This window comes from Giraffa tippelskirchi, chromosome 9 (genome assembly GCF_054371585.1).
Source record: "Giraffa tippelskirchi isolate mGirTip1 chromosome 9, T2T-mGirTip1v1.2.pri, whole genome shotgun sequence".
NCBI lineage: Eukaryota > Metazoa > Chordata > Mammalia > Artiodactyla > Giraffidae > Giraffa > Giraffa tippelskirchi.
The window spans coordinates 7,449,058-7,461,697 of record NC_137283.1 but is presented as its reverse complement, the minus strand read 5'-3'; the positions used below and the strand labels follow the sequence as shown (position 1 = coordinate 7,461,697).

Here is a 12,640-nt window from a genome sequence, read left to right as displayed (position 1 = left end):
CCCAGTGAAATCACCAGGGTCCTTAGAATTGAAAGAAAGAGGCAGGAGAGTCGGGTGTCAGAGGGAGATGAAGATGGAGGGAAGAAGACTGCCACAAGCCAGTGGATGAAGGCTGCTTCAAGAAGTAGACAAAGACAAAGAAGTAGCTTTTCCCCTGTGGTCTCCAGAAGGAATGTGGCCTGCTGACAGCTTTACTGTAGCCCCCTAGACCCATTTTGGACTTCTTAACTCTAGAACTGTAATACATTTGTATAATTTTCAAGCCACTGAGTTTGTGGTAATTTGTTACAGCAGCAAAAGGAAGCTAACACACCAGCCAAAGCAAATGTGTACTAGGTAGGTAAGCTCCAGAGTGGTGCAGAAATGGGCCACTGTTGTGTATCAGAGCTGTTTCCATGGTGTGGCTGGCATTTTCTCTTCAGATTTTAGACAAAAACACTCTGCATGCTACAGTCCTGTCTCCTAGCTTATCCCTGAAGGCCCAGTCAAAGCTGAGTCTTAAAATGGGCATCTGATGAACCCTGAGCCTTTGCATGTACACATGTGTGTGTGTGAATGCACATATATGTATATTCAAATGTACAGACTGTACACAAAAGTATAATGGATGTATATGAAGATAAGTGGATTTGTGGAGCATGTTTGTGTATTGGAGCCAGAGCTATCCTAGACTGTTAAAAAGATGTACATAAGTGAATGACTATTAAGTGAATTTTGGTTACTGGTAAAGGATTTGTAATTGAAATAGCTTTATATTCACTTAGTTCTTAATTTTGACATAGACAAGTTATTCCCAGGAGAAGGTCCTGAATGCTTTGTGATGGAAAGAATATCGACTGAATGGATATTTGTAGCTTTTCACAAAGCCGTGGTTCTCCAATGTTAGCATGCATTGGGATCCCCCAGAGGGCTTATCAAAACATGATTGATAAAGTTCCTGAGTCGGTAGGTCTGGAAGAGGGCCAGAGAATTTACATTTGTGACAAGTTTCCAAGTGATGTTGATGCTGCTGGTCTTGGGACCGTGTTTCACCTTTTAAAAAATATATATATTTATTTGGCTGCTCTGGGTCTTAGTTGTGGAATGCAGAATCTTCAGGCTTGGGTGCAGTCTTGGCCTTAGTCTTGGTTGCAGCATGTGGTTTCTGTAGTTGGGGCATGCGAACTCTTAGTTGCAGCATGTGGGATCTAGTCCCCTGACCAGGGATCGAACCTGCTGCTGCTGCTGCTAAGTCACTTCAGTCATGTCCGACTCTGTGCGACCCCATAGACGGCAGCCCACCAGGCTCCCCCGTCCCTGGGAGTCTCCAGGCAAGAACACTGGAGTGGGTTGCCATTTCCTTCTCCAGTGCATGAAAGTGAAAAGTGAAAGTGAAGTCGCTTAGTCGTGTCTGACTCTTAGTGACCCCATGAACTGCAGCCTACCAGGCTCCTCCGTCCATGGGATTTTCCAGGCAAGAGTACTGGAGTGGGTTGCCATTGCCTTCTCCTATCGAACCTGGGCGCCCTGAATTGGGAGTGCAGAGTCTTAGCCACTGGACTACCAGGGAAGTACTTCACCTTTTTATTGCTTCAAATATTCAGATAAATATCTGAACATCCTCTCACTACCACTTCTTATAAATGGTTTTCCTCAGAGGAGGCTTGACACATAGGTGCAGCCATTCTTCAGCCGTAGGTTGGTCGTTCCTGCTAGTTGTCTCCCGTCGGGGTCCTGAGCAGCTATTGCTGAAAAATATTGGTCACTGTATAACACCATAAAGAAAGTAAATTCTGTGTAGTCTTAACTTCACCAGTTGGGTAGAAATTGAAACAAGTTTTCCAACTGTATTGATGCTTTAGAGTGTCAGTTTTTATTGTTTTGAACAATAAAAGTAGAGATTTTAAACCGTGTTGATGTTTTCCTGGTTATGCCTGGGTAGCTGTCCTTCTCAGCTCTTAGGTAACGAGAAGACTTAAACCTCTGACATTATGAAGTAAAAACCTGTAGTCCCGCTGTGGAGCCTCGAGCGGGGAGCTCTCCATTTGAAGAGCAGCTGGCTTTTCTTTGGGCAGGGATCTGGCTGGAATCGGCCGCCCCTTTTCCAGTGGTCCCAGATGAATCTGTGATGCTTCCCTACCACAATAACAAGTGAGACTTTGAATCTTAACTTCCTTGATTTATTACAGATCAGCTTATGTTGCTATTGGATCAGGAATATCTGTTCATTTGGAGGCCAGATTCTACTTAGAAAAACCTCTGTTTAATCAACTAATATTAGGTACTTTGCAAATAAGTTTTAGGTCCTAGGAAATAATCTATTGGATTAAAAATACTAAATGACTGAAGCTTCAGTCATTTTTTGTTGATTTCATTTTGTGGTGGTGGTTGTTCAGTCGGTAAGTCGTGTGCTACTCTTTGTGACCCCACAGGCTGCAGCACAGCAGGCTTCCCTGTCCTTCACCATCTCCCTGAGCTTGGTGAGACTCGTGTCCAAAGTCAGTCATACCACCCAACCATCTCATCTTCTGTCGCCACCTTCTCCTCCTAGTCTTTCCCATTCTACTGTTTCCCTCTATTTCTTTGCATTGTTCACTTCAGAAGGCTTATCTCTTATCTCTCCTTGCTGTTCTCTGGAACTCTGCATTCAGTTGGGTATATCTTTGGCCTAGTGGTTTTCCCTACTTTCTTCAATTTGAGCCTGAACTTTGCAATAAGGAACTGATGATCTGAGCCACAGTCAGCTCCAGGTCTTGTTTTTGCTGACTATATAGAGCTTCTCCATCTTCGGCTGCAAAGAATATAATCAGTCTGACTTTGGTACTCATCATCTGGTGATGTCCATGTGTAGAGTCATCTCTTGTGTTGTTGGAAGAGGGTGTTTGCTATGACCAGTGCGTTCTCTTGGCAAAACTCGGTTAGCTTTTGCCCTGCTTCATTTTGTACTCCAAGGCCAAACTTGCTTGTTACTCCGGGTATCTTTTGACTTCCTGCTTTTGCATTCCAGTCCCTTATGATGAAAAGGACATCTTTTTTTGGTGTTAGTTCTAGGAGGTCTTGTAGGTCTTCATAGAACAGTTCAACTTCATCTTCTTTGGCATTAGTGGTTGGGGCATAAACTTGAATTATTGTGATGTTGAATGGTTTGCCTTGGAAATGAACCGAGATCATTCTGTCATTTTTGAGATTGCACCCAAGTACTGCATTTCAAACCTCTTTTGTTGACTAAGAGGGCTATCCCATTCCTTCTAAGGGATTCTTGCTCACAGTAGTAGATACAATGGTCATCTGAATTCAGTCTGCCCATTCCCATCCATTTTAGTTCACTGATTCCTAAAATGTCGATGTTCATTCTTGCCATCTCATGTTTGACCACTTCCAGTTTACCTTGATTTATGAACCTAACATTCCAGGTTCCTATACAGTATATATAGTCTTCACAACATCTGAGCACCAGATACAACCACAATTGGATGTTGTTTCTGCTTTGGCTCATCCTCTTCATTCTTTCTGTAGCTTTTTCTCCACTCCGCCCCAGTAATATTTCATTTCACAGTGTAGCAGATTTTCTTAAGGTTAGCTTTTGTTCTTGTTACAACCTTCTGAATTAGGACCTTAGAAATAAATGCTTTGAACTTAATCCAGGGGGATCTGTCACGTCTTGGGCTCCATGTTGCTCTGGAGTACATGTCCATCTTAGACTCTATATTCAGAGGCAGGTGGTGGTATGAACTTGTATCAGTTAAATTTTTTAATTCTGTCAGTGCTCTTGCTTCTCTAAGCCAAGAAAGGAGTAAAGAAATCTCATTAAAGGTACATTCAGAAGATAAAGCTAAAAATAAGACTAGTAACTCATGGCATATTTTAGTTTGTCTAACTTTATACTTCCTTGGTAGTGGGACCCTTTTTATATTTCTTTGATAACCTAGACTAATGTAGATCAACGAAACTAACCTTGAAGTTGTGTTATTAAGATAATTATGGGAAGATATCAAATAGAAGAAGAAATTGAACTGATAAAATTCTGGTATCATTGGCCATTCCTCTCTGGATTTTGCCCTTGAATGAAATTGTTGAGGGGAGGGATTTCTGAATAGTGAGAGACTCGGATGAGACTGAAGGAGGGAAGCAAGGACACACCGTCTGCAGTTTCCAAAAGGGAAACCATCTGAAGCATGTTAAGTGTTAGTCTTGACTTGAGAAGAATGAAAATCTCTGGTGCTTTAATGCAGGAGCACCAAATTCGGATCTCTATTGTGGAAACAGGTGGGACTTGGTATTGAGCACAGAGGTGTCCTAAGGCTGAGGAGGAAAAGCAATGCAGACGAAGACAGTGGTGTTGAGATTTCTTCCTTTGACCTTTTTCGCTCCTGAGAATTTTGAGGTTTTGAAGACCACGGGGCAGTCCTGGTGAGAGAAGCTCTCCCTCCCTCCTTGTCCACCCGGTTCACCTCCCGTCTCGCAGGCTGCTCTTTGGCTGGTTGTCAGATTTATAAGTCAGCCTGACTATCTACTTGAATGCCCAGCAGGTCTCTCAGACTTAAATGTACATGATTCCACTTCTTGGTTTTCCCCCTCAGATCTGCTCCTTGCGATCTTGCCCATGGCAGGAAATTCCCTTGCCAAAAACCTGAAGTAGCTCTCAGCTGCTCCTTGTCTCACACAAGAAGATGCACGGGCTCTATCTACCTTCAGAATCTCAAGCGAGAGACCACTGCTTCTTAAATCATTTCTGCCCCTACTGTCTGCAGATGAGAGGGACTATTTCCCTTTAGCTGAGATATCTCAAACTGAGGAATTCATGCTAACCCGCTAGGTGAAAAGCCATTTTATTGTGACTTTAACTTGGATGTGCCTGGTGGAGGTCAAATGTCTTTTTTTTTTGCACATACCATGTTTCTTGTGAATCTTAGTTTTCTGACCAGGAATCTAGCCCAGGGCCTCAGCAATGAGCTTGCCACGTTGTAACCACTGGGCCGCCAGGGAATTGCCAGGGATATGTCTTTTAACATGTTTAAGAACTGTTGGCTTTTCCTTCTCTAGTGTGAACCATGTGTTCACGTGATTTACTCATTTTCTGCTAGGAACGTTGGGCATTTGTTAACAATTTTTTAAGAGTTCTTTTCTTTTTGTATAAGAGCTAGCCCCCTATGTGTGATGTGAGGTGCAAATATTCCTCCTCTTACTAACCAGAACTGAGTCAAAAGGTGCAGTATTTAATTTCTTAACAGGTGCAGGCAGACTGCCTTTCATACTTTTATCAGTTTATGTTTCTCCATATCTTATATGCTTATTTCTCCCCCATTTTTACCCACTTGTCTTTTTTTTTAATTAATTGAATTTTTTGTTGATAATCAGCACAAACATTTTGTTAATTTTTGTGTCCTAAGTTCCTGAGGTTGAGTATAATTTCAGATACATAATGGTGTATTTATCAACAATACCTATTCATTTGTTTCTTAAAAATTAAAAAAAATTTAAACTAAAGTATAGTTGACTTGGTGTTGTGTTAATTACTGGTGTATAGCAGAGTGATACAATTATACACATATGCATTCTTTTTCATTAAGATTTATGACAAGATAGACTGAATATAGTTCCCTGTACTATAAGTAAGTCTTACTTATAGTAAGACTTTCATATAGACAGTAAGACCTTGTTGCTTATCCATTCTATATATACTAGTTTGGGCTTCCCATGTGCAGTGGTAAAGACTCTGCCTGCCAAGCAGGAGATGCAGGTTCGATCCCTAGGTCCGGAACGTCACCTGGAGAAGGGAATGGCAACCCACTCCAGTATTCTTGCCTGGGAAACTCCAGGGACAGAGGAGCCTGGTGGGCTACAGTCCATGGGGTCGCAGAGACACGACATAGTGTCTAACCAACAGCACAGCAAATACTAGTTCCTGTCTCGGATCCCAAACTTCCAAACCGCCCCCTCCCCCTTGGCAGCCTCCAGTCTGCTCTCTGTGCCCATGACTCTGTTCCTGTTTCATAGCTAGTTCTGTTGTTTTTTAGATTTTACACATAAGTGATATCATAGGGTATCTGTCCTTCTCTTTCTGACTGACTTCACTTAATATGGTAGGGTCTCTGTTTGTGTCCATGTTGCTGCCAGTGGCATTATGTGGCTCTTTTTCTTAACCACTTACTAGTATTCCATTGTATATATACCACATTTTCTTTATCCATTCATCTGTCAATGGACATTTAGGTTGTTTCCATGTCTTCATTATTATGAATAGTGCTCCTAGGAACATAGGGATGGAGTTCTCTTTTTGAATTATAGTTTTGTCTGGATACATGTGCAGGTGTGAGACTGCTGGATCATACGGTAACTCTTAGTTTTCTGAGGAAGCTAGACTGTTTTCCATGGTGGCTGCACCAACTCAGATTCCCACCAGTAGTGTAGGAGGGTTCCCTTTTCTTCGCTCCCTCCAGCGTTTGTTATCTGTAGACTTCTGGATGATGGCCACTCTGGCCTGTGTGACCTCACTGTACTGAGGATTTGCATTTCTCTAATCATTAGTGACACTGAGCATCTCTTCATGCCTTATTGCCCATCTGTATTTCTTCTTCAGAGAAATCTCTTTAGGTTTTCTGCTGATTTTTCAACTGGGTTGTTTGTTTTTTTATTGTTCAGTTTAATGTACTGTTTGAATATTGAGTTTATTTCTGTGCATGGTGGTATGGTATGAATTCTAACTTCATCGATTTACATGTAACGGTCCACTTTGCCAACACCACTTGCTGAAGAGGCTTTCCCGCTTGTTGTAGTCCGCCTCCTTTGTGGCAGACTGAGTGCAGGTGTGTGGGTTTATTTCTAGTCTGTTTCATTGATCCGTGTGTGTTTGTGTTTGTGGCAGTACTGTACTAGGCTGTTCACTGTCTGCTGTCTGGAAGAGCTGTGCCTCCTGTTTCGTTTTGTCTTTTGTCCTTCAGGATTGCTTTGGCCATTCTGGGTCTTCCACAGTTTCATATATGTTTTTGGATTATTTGTTCTAGTTCTGTGAAAAAATGTCATGGGTAATTTGATAAGAATTGCATTAAACCTGTAGACTGCTTTGGGTGGTATGGCCATTTTAACAGTATTTATTCTTCCAATCAAGAACATGGGTAGCTTCCATTTCTTTGAATCCTCTTTAATTTCCTGTATTAATGTTTTATAGTTCTCAGCACATAAGTCTTGCATCTCCTTGGTCAAATTTATTCCTAGGTATTTTGTTGTTGTGATTTTAAAGGGCACTTTTCTTTTTTACATTCTTTTTTTCTCTGAGACTTCACTGTTAGTGTAAAGAAGTGCAACCAGTTTCTGAAAGTTAATCTTGTATTCTGCTACCTGGAGGGCAGGCTGTCACTTACCAGATCTAGTAGTTTTTGTGTGGAATCCTTAGGATTTCCAGTATCATGTCATCTGCGTATAGTGACAGTGTTACCTCTTCCCATCCAGTTTGGTTACCTTCTATTTCTTTTTCTTTTCTGATTGCTGTATCAGGGAATTCCAATTCTGAGTTGAATAGAAGTGGTGAGAGTGGGCATCCTTGTCTTGTTCCAGTTTTTAGCAGGAATGTTTTCTGCTTTTCACTGAGTTATTATATTGGCTGAGTTATATATATATTGAGTTATTATATTGGCTGTGGGTTTGTAATAAGTGGCTTTTATTATGTTGAGATATGTTCTATGTATACCCACTTTGGCATACATTTGGTGGGTGTTGAACTTCGTCAGATGGCCTTTCTGCATCTATTGAGACAATCATGTGGATTTTGACTTTTCTTTTTTTAATGTGGTACATTACATTGATTGATTTGCGTATATTGAACTGTCCTTGTGAGCTTGGGATAAATCCCACTTGGTTATGGTATGTGATCTGTTTTATGTGTTGTTAGATTCAATTGGCTAATACTTTGTTGAGAATTTTTACATCTGTATTCATCCAAGATACTGGCCTGTAGTTTTCTTTTTTCATGGTATCTTTGTCTGGTTTTGGTATCAGGTTGATGTTGGCTTCATAGAATGTCCTTGGGAGTGTTCCCTCCTCTTCAGTCTTTTGGAAGAGTTTGAGAAGGGTTAGTATAGATTCTTCTTTGTATGTTCAGTAGACTTCGCCTGTGAAGACATCTGGTCCTGGACTTTAGTTTGTAGGAAGGTTCGGCTGGGGGGCGGGGGGGATGCTGTGCCAGGTCTTCTGCGGTTCTGTGGCGTGCGGGAACTCTTTCTGTTGTGGCCTGTAGGACCTTTAGTTGTAGCCTGCTGGATCTTTAGTTGTGGCATCCGGGATCTGGTTCCTTAACCAAGGGATTGAACCTGGGCCCGCCCCATTGGGAGCGTGAAGTCTTAGCCGCTGGGCCACCGGGACGTTCCTGTGGGGAGTTCTTTAGTCTCTGTGTCCTCTATGGTAATTATTATTTATTTCCTTCTGATGACTTTAGGTTTTATTTGTTCTCCTTTTTCTAATTCTTTTTAAGTTGTAAGTTAGGTTGAGATTTTTTTTTGTTTTTTTCTTGAGGAAGGCCTGTATGGCTATGAACTTCTTTCTAAGAACTCCTTTTGCTGAGTCCTGTAGATTTTGTGTGGTTGTCTTTTCATTTTCATTTGCCTCAAGGTATTTTAAAATTTCCCCTTTGATTTCATCCTTGATCTGTTAGGTTTTTTTGTTTTAAATTTTAACTGGAGTATAATTGCTTTACAATGTTGACCCGTAAATTTTTTAGTAGAATGTTTTGTCTCCTTTAATTGTCTGTGTTTTGCTTTCTTCCCCTACCTCCTGTGGTTTATTTCTAGTTTCACGGTGTTATGGTAAGAAAAGATCCTTCGGTCTTAAATTTGTTGCTTGCTTTGTGCCCTCATATGGGGTCAGTCCTAGAGAATATTCCATGTGCACTGGAATAGAATGTATATTCTGGTTTTTATTTTTTTTTTGGATGAAATGTCCTGAAAATATCAATTAAGTCTACCTGTTCTATTGTATCATTTAAGATTTCTGTTGCCTTATTGATTCTCTGTCTTGAGGTCTTTGGCTATTATATTCTTGTCAGTTTTTCCCTTTCTCTCTGTTAGTCTTTATGTATTTGGGTGCTCCTTTATTAGGTGTGTATATGTTGACGAGTATAAAATCTTCTGATTTTGCTTCTTGTAGCATTATATAGTGTCCTTTATCTTTAAAGTCTGTTTTCTCTGTGAAGGGTATTGCAGCCCCCTCCTTCTTGTCTTTTCTGTTTGCCTGAGTATCTTTTTCCATCCTCTCACTGTCCATCTAGGTGTGTCCTTTGCCCTAGAGCGGGTCTCTTACAGGCAGTGTAGTTGAGCCTCTTTTTTTTTTTTTTTTAAATCCAGTCTGCAACTCTTCATGTTTTAATCTGTTGACATTTAAGGTAATTATTGATAACTATGTATTTATTGCTACTTTAAACCTATTTTCCCATTGATTTTATAGTTTTTCTTTTTCCTTTTTTTGTTTTTCTTTTTGTGGTTTCAGGATTTTGTCTTCTATTACACTTATGTTCCCTTCTTTTTGTTTTTTTATGAAGCTGTTTTGTTTTTGATTTGTGCTTACTCTGTTTTTCAAGAATATCAACCCCTTCCTTTATCTCCTTTCCCTAGACTGTTAGTCATATGGGCTCAAAAGATATTCTAGGGGAAAAAAAGTCTACATTCTCTTATTCCCTCCCCACCCCTATTTTATGGTTTTGATGTCTTTTTTTATATCTTCACCACTTCTCTGGTGGCTCAGTTGGTAAGGAATCTGCCAGCAATGCAGGAGACCCGGGTTCAGCCCCTGGGTCAGGGAGATCCCCTGGAGAAGGAGATGGCAACCCACTCCGGTGTTCTTGCCTGGAGAATTCCATGGACAGAGGATCCTGGTGGGCTAGAGTCCACAGGGTCACAAAGAGTCGGACACGACTGAGCAACTAACACTTTCACTTTGTATCTTTGTGTTTATCGTTTTGCTGTTCATTATGGTTATCATCACTTTCACAGAAATGTTTTTGATTTTTAAAAAATGTATGTGCTAGCTTATTTAAGTGATATATTTTCCAGTTGTGGATTTTTCTCTTTCCTACAGATCCTTACTTCTTTACTACTTTGTAGAGAAGACTTTTCAATATTTTCTTTAAAATAGGCTAAGCATTGCTGTAGTGTTTTGGTTTTTACTTGTCTGAGGAATTCTTCCTCTCTCCTATTCTAAATGATGATCTTCTTGGGTAGAGTGTGTCCTAGGTTGCAGGTTTCTCCCTTTCAGGACTTAGAATATATCCCTTGTGGCCTGCAGCATTTCTGTATAGAAATCAGCCTGTAGTCTGATGGGAGTTCCCTTGTAATGAACTCTGTTTTTGTCTTGCTGCCTTTGGAGTCCCCTTTTAACTTTGCCATTTTTATTATAATACGTCATGGTGTAGGTCTCTTTGGGTTCATCTTATTTGGGACCCTCCATGCTTCCTGTATCTGGATATCTGTTCTCTTCTTTAGGTTTGGGAAGTTTTCAGCCATCATTTCTTCAAATACATTTTTGGCCCTTTTTCTCTTTCTTTCCTTTCTGGAATCCCTATTATGCGTAGATTGGCATGCTTTAGATTATCCTATAGGTAGGTCTCTTACATTGCTTTCATTTTTTTTTTTAATTTGGCTTTCTGGTTGCTGTTCTGATTGGATAATTTCCATTATTCTACCTTCCAGATCACTTATTCTTTCTTCTGAATTATTCATTCTGCTATTCATTGCCTTTAGCTCAGCTTTTGTCTCAGGAAATGAATTTTCTAATTTTTCTTGGCCCCTCTTTATAGTTTCTAGTTCCTTTTCACAATAATCTGCATTTCTATCCATAGCCTTTCATAATTCCTTCAATATTTTCATTACCTCCTTTTGGAACTCAGTGTCTATTAGATCAAAGAGGTCTGCTTCACTGTTTATTTTTTCAGGGAAATTCTCTTGGTCTTTTAACTAGGACTGGTTCTTCTGCTTCTCCATTTTACTTATATTCTCTTCATCTGTGAGTTTAGAAAAAACAATTATCTAGTGTGGTTTTAGAGAGCTGTTTATATGTGGGGATATCCCTGTGTTGCTTGTGTGGGTTTATTTAGTACGAGGCCTGTTTGTAATATGGATGCCTGTCGCCTCTTCACTTGGTGTGTGCTGGTTATTATTCCCTTGATAGAGGGTGTGTAGATGCCAAAACTGCAGTCTCGTCCTGGGGTTCTTGGCAGTGGCAAGAACGTTTATTTTACGTTCTTTGCCTTTTTAAAAGATCAGTTCAGATCCGTTGTTAAGTGTGCTGCAGATTTAACTGTAAAGGAAAAAAATCCCCCTCTTGCCATACAGGTGTTTTTTTTTAATCTCTCTCAATGTGTTGAATTAATTTAAAGACTGTTCTTTAGTGGTATATATGGCAGTTATTTTCCTTTACCAGCCTTGGAGTGATTTGGTTGTATTTTGGTAACTTGTATTTTGACCGTATGGTCTTACACCCTTTGTATGTTTTTTTTTTGTAAGCCCAGTGTAGTGTGGGTAAGATATTGGTAGTTTCATCATAAAGAGCCTTAGCTTCATATGGACTGGAAGCCCTCTTTAATTACTCCTAATTTTCTACATATCAAATTATGCTGTCACTTTTATTATTTAATGATAGTTAATCCAGAAATCTTTTTTAGTAAATCTGGAGCCTATTACTTGACTTTTGGCAGCAGCTTATTTTCCTGATTAAATAGATTGGTATGTGAGAACCTACTTGTGCTTTTTTATGGACCAAAATTGAGCAGTGACAAAATGTAAGCTGGATTTACCTGACACAAGGAAGAAGGCTCCAGGGTTAAAATGTGACCCTAGCTCATACAAAAACCTGTCCACAAATGTTGCTAGTATCATTATTCATAATAGCCAAAAAGTGGAGACAACCCAGATGCCTGTCAACTGTTGAATGAATAAACGAAATGTGCTGTGTATGTTCAGTTGAATAATTTGGCCATAAAGAGGAAAGACTGACACGTAAGTGAAACAGTCAGTCACAGAGGCCACCTGTGTGATTCCATTTATATCAAGGGTCCAAGAGGCAAAAGGCAGATTGATGAGCAGTCGCAAGGGGCCGGGGTGGGAGGACGAGAAGGGACCTGCTCACAGGCGTGTGTTTGTGAGGATGAAGGTGCTCAAGTTAATAGCAGTGACGGCTGCGCAAGTTTGCATATACTGAAAAACAACTGCATGCTTTAAAAGGGTGAATTTTATGGCATATAAGTTATATCTCAGTAAAGCTGTTAAGAAAAATTGGTTTCAGATAATATGTGTATGTGTAATGAGACTGTAGTGTGAGAGGAAAGTGAAGTGACCAAGGAACTCATCAGTCTTCTGTGAGAGTGGAAGAAGGAAAGGATGTGACTTGCAGGAAAGAGAAAGATCAACCCTAGTTTGCTCCTCTAAGAAATCAACACTGGGTAATTGCGTGTTTGAGAGAGAGCTGAATACACAGGGTTAGATTCTTTATATGGGTTGTTTTTGATACACAGTTTTTACATGTAGGTCAGTCTTACGAAATTCGAATGCTGGATAATCGGAAAATGGGAGATGTGCCTGAAATCACTGGAAAACTGGTAAAGGTAAGGACCTCCATTTAAATTCTGAAAAGATACTGAAACGACTCAAAAAATAGCAGTTTTGCTGCAAGAGTTTCA

General features: G+C 40.2%; 1 protein-coding gene across 6 annotated transcripts in view; it reads left to right on the top strand.

Annotated features, from left to right (window-relative positions):
- UBP1 (upstream binding protein 1) overlaps positions 1–12,640 on the top strand; it is a 64,226-nt gene that overhangs the window by 26,885 nt on the left and 24,701 nt on the right. For all 6 annotated transcript variants that reach the window (XM_081527112.1, XM_081527108.1, XM_081527106.1 and 3 more), the window contains one exon: positions 12,489–12,565. In XM_081527112.1, the coding sequence (XP_081383238.1) occupies positions 12,489–12,565 (77 nt within the window). The remainder of the gene's footprint in view (positions 1–12,488; positions 12,566–12,640) is intronic.